General features: G+C 45.0%; 3 protein-coding genes across 3 annotated transcripts in view; 1 reads left to right on the top strand and 2 right to left on the bottom strand.

Moving 5' to 3' along the window:
• Positions 1–13,366, top strand: part of LOC126564714 (cytochrome b5-related protein-like) — a 253,063-nt gene that overhangs the window by 188,208 nt on the left and 51,489 nt on the right. The window lies entirely within an intron of this gene.
• The window catches only part of LOC126564519 (BUB3-interacting and GLEBS motif-containing protein ZNF207), a 157,221-nt gene that overhangs the window by 100,974 nt on the left and 42,881 nt on the right, over positions 1–13,366 (bottom strand). The gene's annotated exons all lie outside the window — the stretch shown is intronic.
• LOC126564852 (arrestin homolog) lies at positions 621–2,390 on the bottom strand. The gene is made up of 4 exons (XM_050221973.1): positions 2,239–2,390; positions 1,001–1,811; positions 798–927; positions 621–722 (listed from the first exon to the last, which is right to left on the bottom strand). Exons 1-4 carry the CDS (start codon positions 2,345–2,347, stop codon positions 621–623), a joined length of 1,152 nt encoding a protein of 383 aa, XP_050077930.1. The 5' UTR covers positions 2,348–2,390.

Raw genomic sequence — 13,366 nt, 5'->3', positions numbered from 1 at the left:
CAAAGCCCACCGTGGTTTGTTTTCATCCAATTCGATTGTTGTTCGTTTAGTTTTATTCAATCATATGAGATGTATTCGGTGTGTACATAATTGGTCGCGCAATAACAAAACAGCCTCAATAAGTTCAATAGTTCAATCCTTGCGCACAGAAGGATTCTATGAAAACTACATCCAAAAGTTACCGATTTTGTTAAAGAACGGTGAAGACGTGTGACGTTCTGTATTGTAAATTTTTGTAAGGTACATCGTTCCTGGGGGGAAAAGCGCTTATCGATTTGCCTGCCCACCCTTGGCTGTTTGACTGTCCACAGAAACAATGAGCTCAAAGTGCAACGGATGTTTCCGTCTTCGAGTTTTGGTAATCGTTGTTTCGTTTCATTCTCTCCATCTTTCTCTCCCTCTGCTATGATCGCGTGCTATTGCTTAGGATAAAAAAGACGGGGAAGTGAGATCGATGATCGTTTGCGTCGTCGTAGGTCGTTTGCGTTCGGTTGTATGAGTAAAGTTCCATTTTTTTTGCTTTTTCCTTCTTTTTCTTTGGTGACATTTTCGTAAGTGATTTAGTCGTCGTAGTCCGTCCATGCCAGAGTTCCCGCGCCTCATCCAAATGGATTTTCCAATTAATCAAAGTCCACCGAAGCCTGCTGATCGACCGTATCCTGTCGGAAGGTTTCCACATCGGCTTGGCTGTCTGCATGAATGACCTTAGCCTTGGTGCCGGGCTATTTGCAGAAAAGAAATGAAAAAGCACATGATCAACATGTTGTCCATCGTAGCTCTCCCCTCGGTGTGCTTACCTTCGGGTGCATTAGGACAAACGGAAGTTCGGCCGACAACTCTCCGCCAAGGGCACCGAGGAACAGTTTCACCTTGACGGCGTACGAAATGATAATACCGAATGCATCACGCTGATCCGGTTGAGCCAGGCTGCAAAATGATCAAACCTTACCGTTAGTACAAGATAGTACACAAAATGACAAACACGACAAACCCTACTTACAGCGTAGTCGAAGCCAAACACTGTTCCTGACGCTTAATCTGACCGTCCAGAGCGACACCACGGCGCTGCTTGTTGGAGGACAGCAGCGGCGTCAGGTACATCACCTTCTGCAGGCTGGAACCAGGCTGGATTGGGCAGCCCTCGCTCGTTTCCAGCGAGGCCACCGTGTTGCGGTAGCTACCGTTCTGGAACAGTACCACATCGACGCCCTGCTGTACCATCGCCTTGATCTTCTTGACCATTTTGTTCGAATTGTTGCGTATGCAGATGTTAACGCCTATTCGCTCACCGTGCAGATACAGCTGCTTGTCCAGCGTTACCTCCAGCTCAAGCTCTCCCGGACTCAGCATAAAGTCCTTGCGTACCACGGTGCACGGCTGCTGGCCCTGCTTAGTTGGAGCGAACTGGATCTTGCGAATGCCGAGCGTTACCGTGCTGCGACGGTGCGTGCGATCGGTTTCCGAATCGCCGGCAAAGATCTTCACGTAGTACGACACACCGCACGGATCGCCATTATCGTCCTCGCCCTGCTGCAGCGTCACCGACGATGGTGCATTAGGGGAGATGTTGAACGTGAACGGGATCGCATTGGAGCCGAGCTTTTTCAGCAGACGCTCCTGCAGCTTCGTTTGCTCCTTGTCCGACTTTTCCGGCCGAGGGTAGATCTGTTCCGAGGCGAGACAAAGCTCCTTCTGGAAGTTCAGTCCCATCACCTCATCCTCCTCCCGGCCGTAGCGGAAACTGCAGACCACCTGACCGTACACCTTGCGGTTGTCGCGGATGTACTCGTCGTCCAGCACGACGATGCCATCTATTCGATGTATGCAAGTGAGGACAAAATAGAAAAAGGTTTAGCATGTATTTCGAGCACAAATTCAACTGGTTTGATATTTGAAGTTTCTTAAGCAGCACTTCTGCAAATTAAGCTGACACACTTGCTCCACCAAAAAAAAAAAAAACTACTTAATAATTGGACGGTAATATAATATCAGTTTGATATTTCCATATAGCAATCATTACATAAAAAAGATTTAAACGTTTGATCTTACTCAACGTAAGGAAAGGATATGCAAAAATAAGTTAATCTCTATCACGTAATACGCTTGTGTATTATAGAATCTAGCCAATGTCGTTAACTCGAAGCTGGTTTCATAGCAAATGGTTTTATAACCGTCCTTCTTGCATAACGGTGCTCTATTGGGGAAAATTGTGGGCATGCAAGGGCTGCCAATACACACCGATCGGTTCAACGCCTGCAACGTGGTCTACAAAGTCACGCTTGCCCATGTACAGCGTAACCTTTCCGTTGGGGGCACACTTCTTGAAAACTTTGAAATTGTAAACCATCTTGATGCAATTCCTTTCCTATGAAGGTGTTATCCGCACAGAAGCACACAGAAACACAACACGCACGCACGTACGCACAACTGCTTGTTATCAAATGTTCCCGGTACGATGTTACACTTTTACTGTAAGATTTGGTTACGGTCACTGTTGAAGTTGGATTGTTTTCGCAAAAAATATTCGTCTGGTATAGCAATATTGACACGATTGGCAGATTTATGAATAGGAATGTTGCTTTTTTGTGGTTGCACTTTTTTTTTCTTGTAGTTATGAACTTATGTGTATGATACCGTGTCACCACCAGCGAAGGGATCACAACCGTCGTTCCCGTTGATGAACGCAAACTGAATTAGATTCCCATGGTTCGGCTTCATTTATACGTTTCCCGCACGTTGCCGTTGCCGGTGGGTTCTGTTGCGTTGTACACCTATTCCTGCTGATCCAATTACGCGTGGTCCGAATCCTTCCATCATCGCGCGTCGGTCAGCTCGGTTCGGCAGGCAGTTTGTCCATCGATCGATGGCGATTGCTGCACACCCGCGTCGTGCTCCTAGTTTGGCATAATCGTTCACTGGAAGTGTCGTGCTCATGCGGTTCTAGCATCACATCAACCATTCCTTGTCGGAATGGTTCGATTATGAACGCTTTCGCCTATATACGCGGCCGCACGAAGAAGTTTTTCTTGCTATTCTGACGAAGAAAACTTTGTTTCTCTGTTCTTTTTTACTTTTTCCTTCGTTGATGTGGCGAAGTAAAATGTGCACCGGACTCGCGTGGCGTTCGGTCGCTTGGTTAGCAGCACGTGTAGGGTGTATTTTTTGGGCATTAAGCGTGCGTCGAGCATGTTTTGGGCTTAGTCGTGAAGAGGAAGACATCCTGTTTGTTTGTGTCGAGATTAACACTAGAACTACCGCGATTTCGAGCATGCAACTTTAGCGAGACCAGTCAAAAAAATTGGTGGTTACAAGATAAATATTTTTTTATGATATGATTAACATTTTCATATTTGTTTAAGGTTGTATAAAACGATATTTTATTTCTCGTATATTATATATTATATTAGAGTTATATTCTAAGATGTAAGTCTGTTGATTGCATATAATCAGCTTTTTGTGAATAATTTACATTTAAATACGCTGTTCATCGTCCCACAAACCACCAGTCAAAATGGCTGGTTAAGGTAGAATTGCCACCTTATGGGCCTAATAACAATGTTGGATTAGATTTTTAATCAATAAAATTCATAGAAATGAACACCCTATGGTATATTTAAAAGTCATGCGTCACCATCGACACAATTATTTAAGTTTAAAAAATAAATCTACTTCAAAGGTATGAAACCAAGCAAAATGACTGGCTTGGTGTGAACTTTAGTTCGGTGAAACTAAGCCAATTTTTGTGTTGTTAATTTTCGGTATTAATTCGGCAGAAGCTATTCATATTAAATTGTGTTGTTAAACATTCACTTCATTCACTGTACAAACTTACTCTCTAGAGCATGTTTGTAGTAAAATGCATGTTTACGATGATGGAGACGCATGGTGTTTCGTAACACGGGACAAAGAAAGGAAAACGTTGTACGGCGTAAATCACTAATTATTGACACACGTTTATTGCCAATTTGAGTTTCTGCATATTTTTGTTGTTGTACCTGTTGTCTACGAAAATGAACGAAAATAGTTTGAAAGTGACATTGGCTTGAACACACAGGATGATGTCGATGAATGTCCCTGTTCAATTAAGGTAATGTGATCGTATCGATTTCTCTTCTCCACGCTCACACAAACCTTCAGACGCAACGTACGGCAAGCACACGTGACCAACACGGCCGATCACCAGACAACATTGATGCAACGAGTCTTTTGGAGCGCTTGGTGGTTCGTTTGTTTGCTTTCTTGTCTTTAAGATGCTAGATGTCGTTTGCTACACGATGGTAGGAGTAAGGTTTCTCAATGACGAGGCTTGAAATGTTTTATATTTTTTTGTCAGCGTACACTATTTTGCTTACGTTTCTATTGATTTTACAGGATACCGCCGATACCACCGAGCAATAATCGCTCGTAAGCTCTGACCGTGAACTTTAACATAGAAGTGTGTTTTTAAGAGCGTAAGTGGAAAAAAGACACTCTGGTTGACGTACTCTGGGTGGCGGCGGTTTCGACGATGCGAATGATTGTATTTGAATGTTGAAAAATAAATGTGTTACGATACAATGATACGTTAAATTAATGTGTGGAACAAAAATCTGTCACCTTGAAATGTGTGGTGGTGTATTATTGAAATCAAAAATTTTAATTTTAGTTTTTCTTCTTTCGTTGCCCAATCGTGTATTATATCGGCATTCTGTTGAAGTAGCGAATTCTTCTTTATATTATTCTTATTGGCTAACGATATTCTCGATTTAGCTGGTCATCGTCCTGCTGATAATCATTCCTCGCTACGGTGGAACGGTTCGGGTAGGATTTGCACCCCGGTTCTGTCGTGTGAAGACCTGCGTCGATGTTCCCAATTCCATCGTGTCGCACAATATCCCATTATACAAGTACTGTAGTTTCCAAAAGACACACCGTGTTATGGCCTACTTACCTCTATATCAGCGTGAATCAACCCCGTATTTGTCCGTAACTGCGTCGATCTAATGAAACCACGATGAAACTGATCCAATAAATTTATTTTTCTGATGAATTCAAACGTGTTGTTGCAAGCGTACCATATAAAGTATTTCCTAATCTGCGCCCATTACACCCAAATAGTTTAATCCGAGTGGGAGGTCGCCAGAAGTGCACCGTACTTCCCGTCGAAGCGCGCCGCCCTATTGATATTTCGGCGATTTGTGACGCTTTCCCATCTATTGTAGTTTTTCAGGCCCTGACAACATAGGTTATCCTTTGCTTAAAAACCTTACGCCTCAAGCCAAATTAACACTCCTTAAGATTTACAATCACATCTGGTCTACCGGGAATATTCCGGCGGATTGGAAATCGAGCCTAACAGTACCAATTTCCAAACCCAAAAAACCCACTAATGAAATAGATAGTTACCGTCCAATCTCGCTTCTTAACTGTATGGCTAAGGTGCTGGAAAAGGATGGTAAACAGTAGACTCACACAGATCATCACCAACCGGCTAGTGGAAACTGCAGCTCGGATCCTTAAAAAAGAACTAGACGTAATTGCACTCATCACCAGACACTCACCAAACAACAACTACCACCGATCATCCAATCCATTCGCCGGGGAATTCGTCCCTGGTAGTTCCCTGCCATAGACTGGGAACTTAAAAGCTTTCTCCGGGGAACCGGAAAAAACAGCCACATCGCCAATAGTACCTTTACTCACTTAATTCAGACTAAATACAAACATTTTCATCATATCTTTACAGACGGCTCCATTTATCTGGACTCAGCCGGCTGTGGGATCCACTCCACCACGGACAACTGCGCCATCAAACTTCCCAATCACACCTCCATCTTTTCCGCCGAAGGCACAACGTAGACCTCAGTAACAAACTCCGTCCTATCAAGCACAACACCTCTTCATGGGAAGATATCGAATCCAGCCACATTCAACGAGTCCTTTCCCGCCTTCGTATAGGTCATACCCGCCTTACGCACTCCTACCTCCTAGAAAAATACAGTCCTCCACTCAGTAGCTTCTGTGGTGTTGACATCACCGTCCGCCACATCTTCACCGATTGCCATGGATACATGACACACCGAGCCACCTGCCAACTAGAAACTGATTTAACGACAATCCTATCACCCGACAGACTTCATCAGAACCGCCTCATTAGATTTTTACGCATCAGTTATTTATACAAAGAAATTTAAGCAATAGTTTAAACTTATCCGATACCATATGCCATAATAGTTTCCATAGTTTTATAGGCAATAGTTTTCCATAATATTTAAGCCACAAATACGATAGTTTTGTATTAGATTAAACCATTCTTTTTTTTTAATACAGTAGAGAGGCGAATGTAGTCTCTAAGACTCAAAAACTCTATAAATAAAGGAAAAAAAAAAGCTTCCCGTGAGCTATTCCAATGTTGGGAGACTATGGTGCTGGTAAAGCGGAAGGCATCTCGGCGGGAAAGGGTGTTGTGTGCTTCTGTTGGACGAAGCCGACCACTGTTGGCTAGACGGTTTTCTCGTTTCCAGCAGAAAACGATTTGTGACTTCCAGCAGTGAAACTGGAAGTTTGATTAGGAATATTGATGGTGCAGTTGTCTATGGTGGAATTGATTCTATAGCCGGCTGAGTCCTGGTGATCGGAGCCGCCTGTAAAGATATGTTGGAAATTTGTATATTTTGTGTGTATTAAGTGAGTAACTATTGTCCATGTGGCTTCTTTCCCCGGTTCCCCGGAGAGAGCGTTTATATTCTCAGTCTATTGCACGTGTACGGTGATACCAGGGACGAATTCCCCGGCGGGTGGATTGAATGATCGGTAGCAGTGGGTGGTTGGTGAGGATTTGTAGTTCGGTGTTAGCTCTGGTGATAAGTGCAGTTGCGTCGATTTCACAAGGATCCGAGCCGCAGCTGCGATGAGTCGGTGGGTGATTATGTGTTAAGGCTGTTAATGCCACTATGGGCGGGGTGAAGAGTAAGGTGAGAGTGTCGAGCATGCTGTGGGAATCGTTCGAATCTCACCGGTTATGCTGTTCAATATCGTGCTGGAAGTCGCGTCGACATGGCCAGGTCGCCAATTAGTTCCCAGGAAACTTGGTCTGGGGCTGCAGTCCTCCTCCATCCACGACTGCATTCGATCGCCGACAAATTTGATTCCACTTGATCCAGGCATCGAGCTCGCTGTGCTCTTCTACGCCTCGTGGCGAACGGGTCACTGACGAGCACCTTCTTGGTGGGGCATGAGTCCGGCATCCTCATTGTTGCAGACGCTGTGGCCAGTGCTTATCCGCATACTCTATGCTATCTGGGAACTGACAGCATCCAATGTGTAGCGGATATAGTCGTCTCGGTCGCACGCACGCACGGTCGCATCCTTCAACGAAACGGAGATTAGAGATCCTTCTCTCGGCACCCGGCCCCCGGCACGGAAATTGCACGCACGCTCGGCATGGATACTCGTTGTGAACATTGTCCTTTTAAATGTGTTGTGTTAAGTGTTAAGTTTTATGTGTAGCTAATAAATTAAGATTAACCTCCAAAACACAAAAGTGGCGACGAATTTTAGTGGAAACGTTCGAGGACGAGCAGTAAAACGCCGCAGAATGTCCAGCCCAGAAGAGACGCCAATTATCGAAGAGCAACACCGTCTCTCACAAAATGGGGTCCTGAACGCTGGGTTCATTCACCTCCAGCCAGCGAAAACGCTGCAGCTTCTACAACAGCAATTGACCCAACAGGAGTAGCAAATGGCACAGCAGCAGCAGCAGTTAGTATCACAGCTCGTGCAATAACAACAGCAGCAGCCACCGACCCCTGATCAGCAACAAGCCAATCCAGAGTCAATACTGGAAGTCGGTATTCCGGTATGATCCAGAAGCAGGAGTAGCGTTCGAATCGTGGTACACACGGTACGAACACCTGTTCAGGGAGAATGCTTCCCGTTTGGATGACGCTGCCAAGGTTCGACTGCTGGGAAGAAAGCTCGAAAGAAAAGCTCAGCAAGCGGTTCGAGTATCCTAACAGTACAAAAACGCGCAACGAGGATCTGTTAGCATTTGCTTGCCGAGTGAATAAAGCGTGCGTCGATGCGAAATTTTCTTTGATGACGGAGGAACATTTCAAGTGCCTCATTCTCGTATGTGAATTGAAGGATGAAAGCGTGCATTACATATGTATGAAATTGCTAGCCGCCATCGAGGACAGAAAGAACGCAACCCTGGAGCAGCTTGCACCGGATTGCCAACGATTAATGCGTATGAAGGCTGATAGCGCAATGATCGCCACGGACGCTAGTAAGTGTGTGCATGCAGTTGGTGCAAGGAAGGAACAACCGCCAATGTGTTGTTGTTCAGCAACAACGAGCGTCACCCCTAACCAGCCCCCGAAGTGAAGCCTCCAAACCTAACAACCCATGGTGGCTTTGTTGTGCGCTTCATTGGACTAGTGACTGCACATATCGAACCAACAAGTGTAGAGATTGTGGACGTATGGGTCACCGAGAGGGTTTCTGCAACTCGCCTCACAGACGCAGAGGACGACCGCGGCTCGATCATCGTCGTGCAGTAGCATCCCGAGTAGTGCGAATAAACGTGTGCAGCGTACAACAGAAGCGGAAATTCGGCAGCATGTTAATCGGAGGAAAGCCGGCTCGACTACAACTGGGCACAGGGTCCAACATCACTGTCAACAGCCAACATATACAGGGCGTTCGGGATAATTTTGACAGTCACCTACGGAGAAAGAAAAAAAAATTTATGGCAAAATTTATCATCGGGGAAATTTTTTTTGTTTTAGAAATAGTAGCTTACTTAAATAGTACAAAGGCGAGTATAACATTTACCTTGCTTGATAATATTCCTCCTGTTTTTAGACCCAGCCGCCCAGTAGCGTAACTGCCTACGCATCATCAGTTGACATCGGGGCGACAATAAGCCATAAATATCCCGGCGGATCTATTCGGGTTGTCCAGCACGCCTCGAGCACTCTCACAGCGGCAGAGAAAGTATACAGCCAGATCGATCGCGAGGGCTTGGCCATTATTTTTGCGATAAAAAAATTTCATGAAATGATATTTGGCAGAAATTTTTTTATTAAAAACGAATCATCGGCCTCTTTTGCGAATATGTGGATCAAAAAAAGGGATTCCCATTTTTACGGCCAATCGGTTGTAACGTTTCGCTCTTAACCCTACTGGCATATGATTTCGAAATAGAATACGTTCGCACCGATCAGTTTGGCAACGCTGACCTTCTTTCCCATCAGATACACACACACGCCAAACCAGACGAAGATTCAGTGATAGCATGTCTTAGATTAGAGCCGGAAGTTAACACCCCAAACGCTCAGCTGAACGATTAGAAAACTCCTGCTGAGATTATGCTAGGCAGGCGTCTCAGAACTTCGCTAAAGCTGTTATTGTCGCCACGTCAAGCTTCACAACCGAATCCTGATTTACGACTTCGTGAGCTGAGTCCCGGTGAGTCGATCTACGCTTAGGAGTACTGCCTAAACGATTGGAAATGGGTCACTGCTACGGTGGTCGACCTGCAAGGCAGATACATGTACCTGGTTCGGACTACTGAGGAGAAAACTTTTGGTCGACACGTTAATCAGCTACGTCGGCGTACCAGTGACGGTCCGCTTAAGGACACTACATCTTTTACCTTTGAATATTTTGTTCGATGCTTGGCAATTGAATCCGTCACCAGTATCGGGCCATCTAGAAGCTGATAAATCATCCTCACCGCCATCGCCCGTGCCGTCCTTTGTTGTACCACCTAGTAATTTTAATAATGAGAGCACCCGCCCAACGCTGCTCGAACATCGCCCCGCAGAACGGATCAACCAATCGTTTCGGTACATAGACCACGTCGTTCCAATGCCGCCAAGACCGCCCAGTCGGTTTATTGTGTACCGAACGTTTTAAGGAGGGAGATGTTATGGTGAATATTTTGCCTTCGTGAGCCAACCTGTACTTATCGCGGCTCTCACTGATGAGTGCACGCATGTCGTGAGATGCCGTTAGGTTCGAGCTTAAGACGTGATCGCCAAAAGGACACTCTCTCTCCGGCGCGCCTCAACATAACATAGTGAATATATGTGTAAACTTTTATACTTTTATACATTTATATGTGTATGTATATGTGTAAACTTTTTCGCATGCATTCGTCCACCTATTTTATTACATGACGACGGACCTTAACAGCCAGTAGCAAGCATCTAGCGTGATACTCAGGTATCTCACCGCGCCAAGGAAGATGCCGAACAGCCAAAAGAGGGGAAAACGTCTCTGTCGAATCGTAGAAACGGTGTTAAGGACTCCATGTGACACAGGTAAACTCTGGGATGTGCTACAAATATGGTCAATAAAATCATTTGCTTGTCTAATCAAAAGATTTTTACAAGTGACACAAAATTTTCTAATTTTACCGGGAATAAGTGAAGTATCAATAACGTCATGCACAAACCCCCATATGATATAATAAAGAAAATTCCGTTGAGCAACAACAGCCTACAACGCCGCATAGACGAGATGGCAGCAGATGTTGAAGAAATATTATACACGACTTTGCGAAAACAAAATTTTCTCTACAGCCTTACGAATCCAGGTTTCCAGGAAAAGAAACGTCTTTGTCACCAAAACGTTCGAGGAGGTTTGAACTAAAATCGACGAGCTTCGCTTGACGCTGGTGGAATCTGACTACAATGTATTACTGCTCACTGAAACATGACTTGATGAAGCTGTTCATCAAGTCATGTTTCAGTGAGAGCTGTTCCTGTACGAACCCGAAGCACGATGGCCAGTGAAACAATCGGTTCCTGAAACCAACGAGGAAGCACGAGTAACACATATACACATTCAGCAAGCGGTTCACCTGATTGATTTGTCGCGCTTCAGCATTTAGAGCTTCTTCGGTCTAATGCGTATATCGTCCGGTACAAAGACAACCTGAAACGAAAAGCTGATGGTCAACCGCTAGGGCTCGGGGTGCTAAGCCAAGAGGAACTTCAGAAAGCGGAACAATCACTATGGAAGGTTGCACAGAACGAGGCCTACCCGGGCCGAGTTTGCTGAGCTACGCAAAACGAAAGGTGGACCGGAAGGACAACTCCACGTAGTTTCCATATCCAGTTCTATCTACAAGAAGTGGAGTACATTAAAGTCGAAATATTAAGGAGGAGAGGACGAGCCGCCGCTTCAATCTATCCTCGCTACGAAGCTAAGTTCCCTGTCTTACTTCCAAAAAATATTCATATTACATTTCACGTTAAAGGTTGGTACCACACCGAGTATCGACACGCAAATAGAGATAGTGGAGAATGAAATTCCCCAGCGCTTTGACATTCCTTACCTTAGAGCACTAGTGAAGAAGGTGATGAACGTATACGTGTCCTGCAGAGTGATGAGCGCAACCACACGGCCTATGGCAATCCTACCGAAAATGCCGATGGCAGCGTTTGATAGACCATTCAGATATACCGCGTTAGATTATTTCGGTCCAGTGCTAATGCGAGTAGGGCGAGCAAATACTAAACGTTGGGTAGCACTATTTACGTGTCTCACAGTTAGTGCAGTCATTCGGCATCCAACTACCGTACGAAACGGACACATGTTTAGCACGCTCCGTACCAAATTTGATACCGAACACCAAGGCCGAAAGGTCAGTAGTGTGTAGTAGTGTGCGTTTACTAAGTGCGAATAGTGCATACCAAGTAGTGTCCAGCTACGTGTGTAGTGTCGTACCAATTATTTTTGATGTTTTTTTTTTTATAAATATAATAAATTACTTCGAAAACTACTCCCACCTCTTTGGCCGCTATGGCCACGGCGGAATTCGAATTGATTTCCTCCGACGATGAGTTACGACCTGTAACTCAACGAAAAAGAAAGTCGACAGTAGAAGCAGACGGAGCTCCCAAGAAACAAACCGTTGCAGTCGTTGTCCCGACGTCCCCGGATGACAGGCAGAGGCATCGTGCTTACCCGAGCATCTATCGGGGAGAGTACTATATTTTTATGATGCCCGGTAAAAAAAAGCTTGACTTGCTAGCAATAGCAAAATCACTCCACACAAAATATTCGGCAGTGAAGGACGTATTTCACGTCCGCATAAATAGAATCCGGGTCGTCGTAAAGGACCGAGAGCAGTCGAATGAAACTGCGGTCGATCCTATGCGGAAGACTACCAGGTTTATATCCCTGGTTTATATATAGAAATTTCGTAGATGGCAAGAAAGTATACAAGGAGACCCGATCAAAACGGGAGACCTTCGAGGTGACCACGCTGTTAGGATAACATGTATATGATGGTCTATGGATTCTCATTGCAAGGCCTTTCGTCTCCAGGGTTCCCACCAGTAAGAAAAGTAGCCAGATAGGTCACACAAAAGAATTCGGTAGTAACAGACTCATGTGCGCAAAGTTCCGAGGTTAGTCCACAGGCCACTTGTGTGTTGATTGCACTGCAGCGCCAATCAAATGCACTTCAGGCAAACCCTAGTTCCACTAGAGCAATAAACCGCGCTACTTTACCAGAGTCCAACAATTTAGTAGTCGACACCTCCATGCGAGATTACACGAAGAACATTCCAAATGATCTTCGCTGGCTGGCTGCTATTTTCCGGACCAGTATTTTATATTTACTGATAGCTTCAGCGCTATCGAAGCACTGAAATCCGTCGAGGCATTAAAGAGCTCTGATTACTTCATACAAAAAATACTGAATATTCTATGCTCTTTGTTTAATAAAGCATTTTGGACATCGCTTATATGGCTGCCTGCTCATTGCGGGAATCCCGGCAATGAAAAAGCATATTCCTTGGCCAAACGAGAGCATGAGTGATGAGGACGAACTCGGGAGGTTCCTGCATTCCATCTCGCCACAGGTTTCCCTGCGTCGCTTGCTCCACGGGCTCTCGGTAGATCGTGCGATAATTCGCATGATATCGAGACTTCTGTTGAACCATTATGCGATGAATGCACATCTTCAGCGAATAGGCAGCGCCGACTCCAAGGTTTTAACTATAGCAACGCATACCACGACATTGATCACATCAATGTTCAATTCACAGAAAATGCGAGTCTGGGTCAAAGGTTGAATAACTTCTTATTCAACCTTTTGTCGGAAAAAGAATGAACTTCAACAATGGTCACGTGCCTTTGAAATGGAACAGTTTCCAAGGACTAGCACAAGGGTCCTGCTTGAGCACCCTGTTGTATAACTTTTATGTAAATGAGATAGACTCTTGTCAAGCGCCAAACTGCAGTCTTAGACAATTGGCAGACGACGGCGTCATATCTTTTGCAAGCAGAGACGCCGACGAAATACAACTGGCTTTACAAACCACTCTGGACAATCTTGTCGAGTCGTCTGAAAACCTTGGTATCAAGT

The sequence above is a fragment of the Anopheles maculipalpis genome, chromosome 3RL (genome assembly GCF_943734695.1).
Source record: "Anopheles maculipalpis chromosome 3RL, idAnoMacuDA_375_x, whole genome shotgun sequence".
NCBI classification, from domain to species: domain Eukaryota; kingdom Metazoa; phylum Arthropoda; class Insecta; order Diptera; family Culicidae; genus Anopheles; species Anopheles maculipalpis.
Note: the sequence above shows the minus strand (reverse complement) of the source record. Positions and strands in the feature narration are given on the sequence as shown.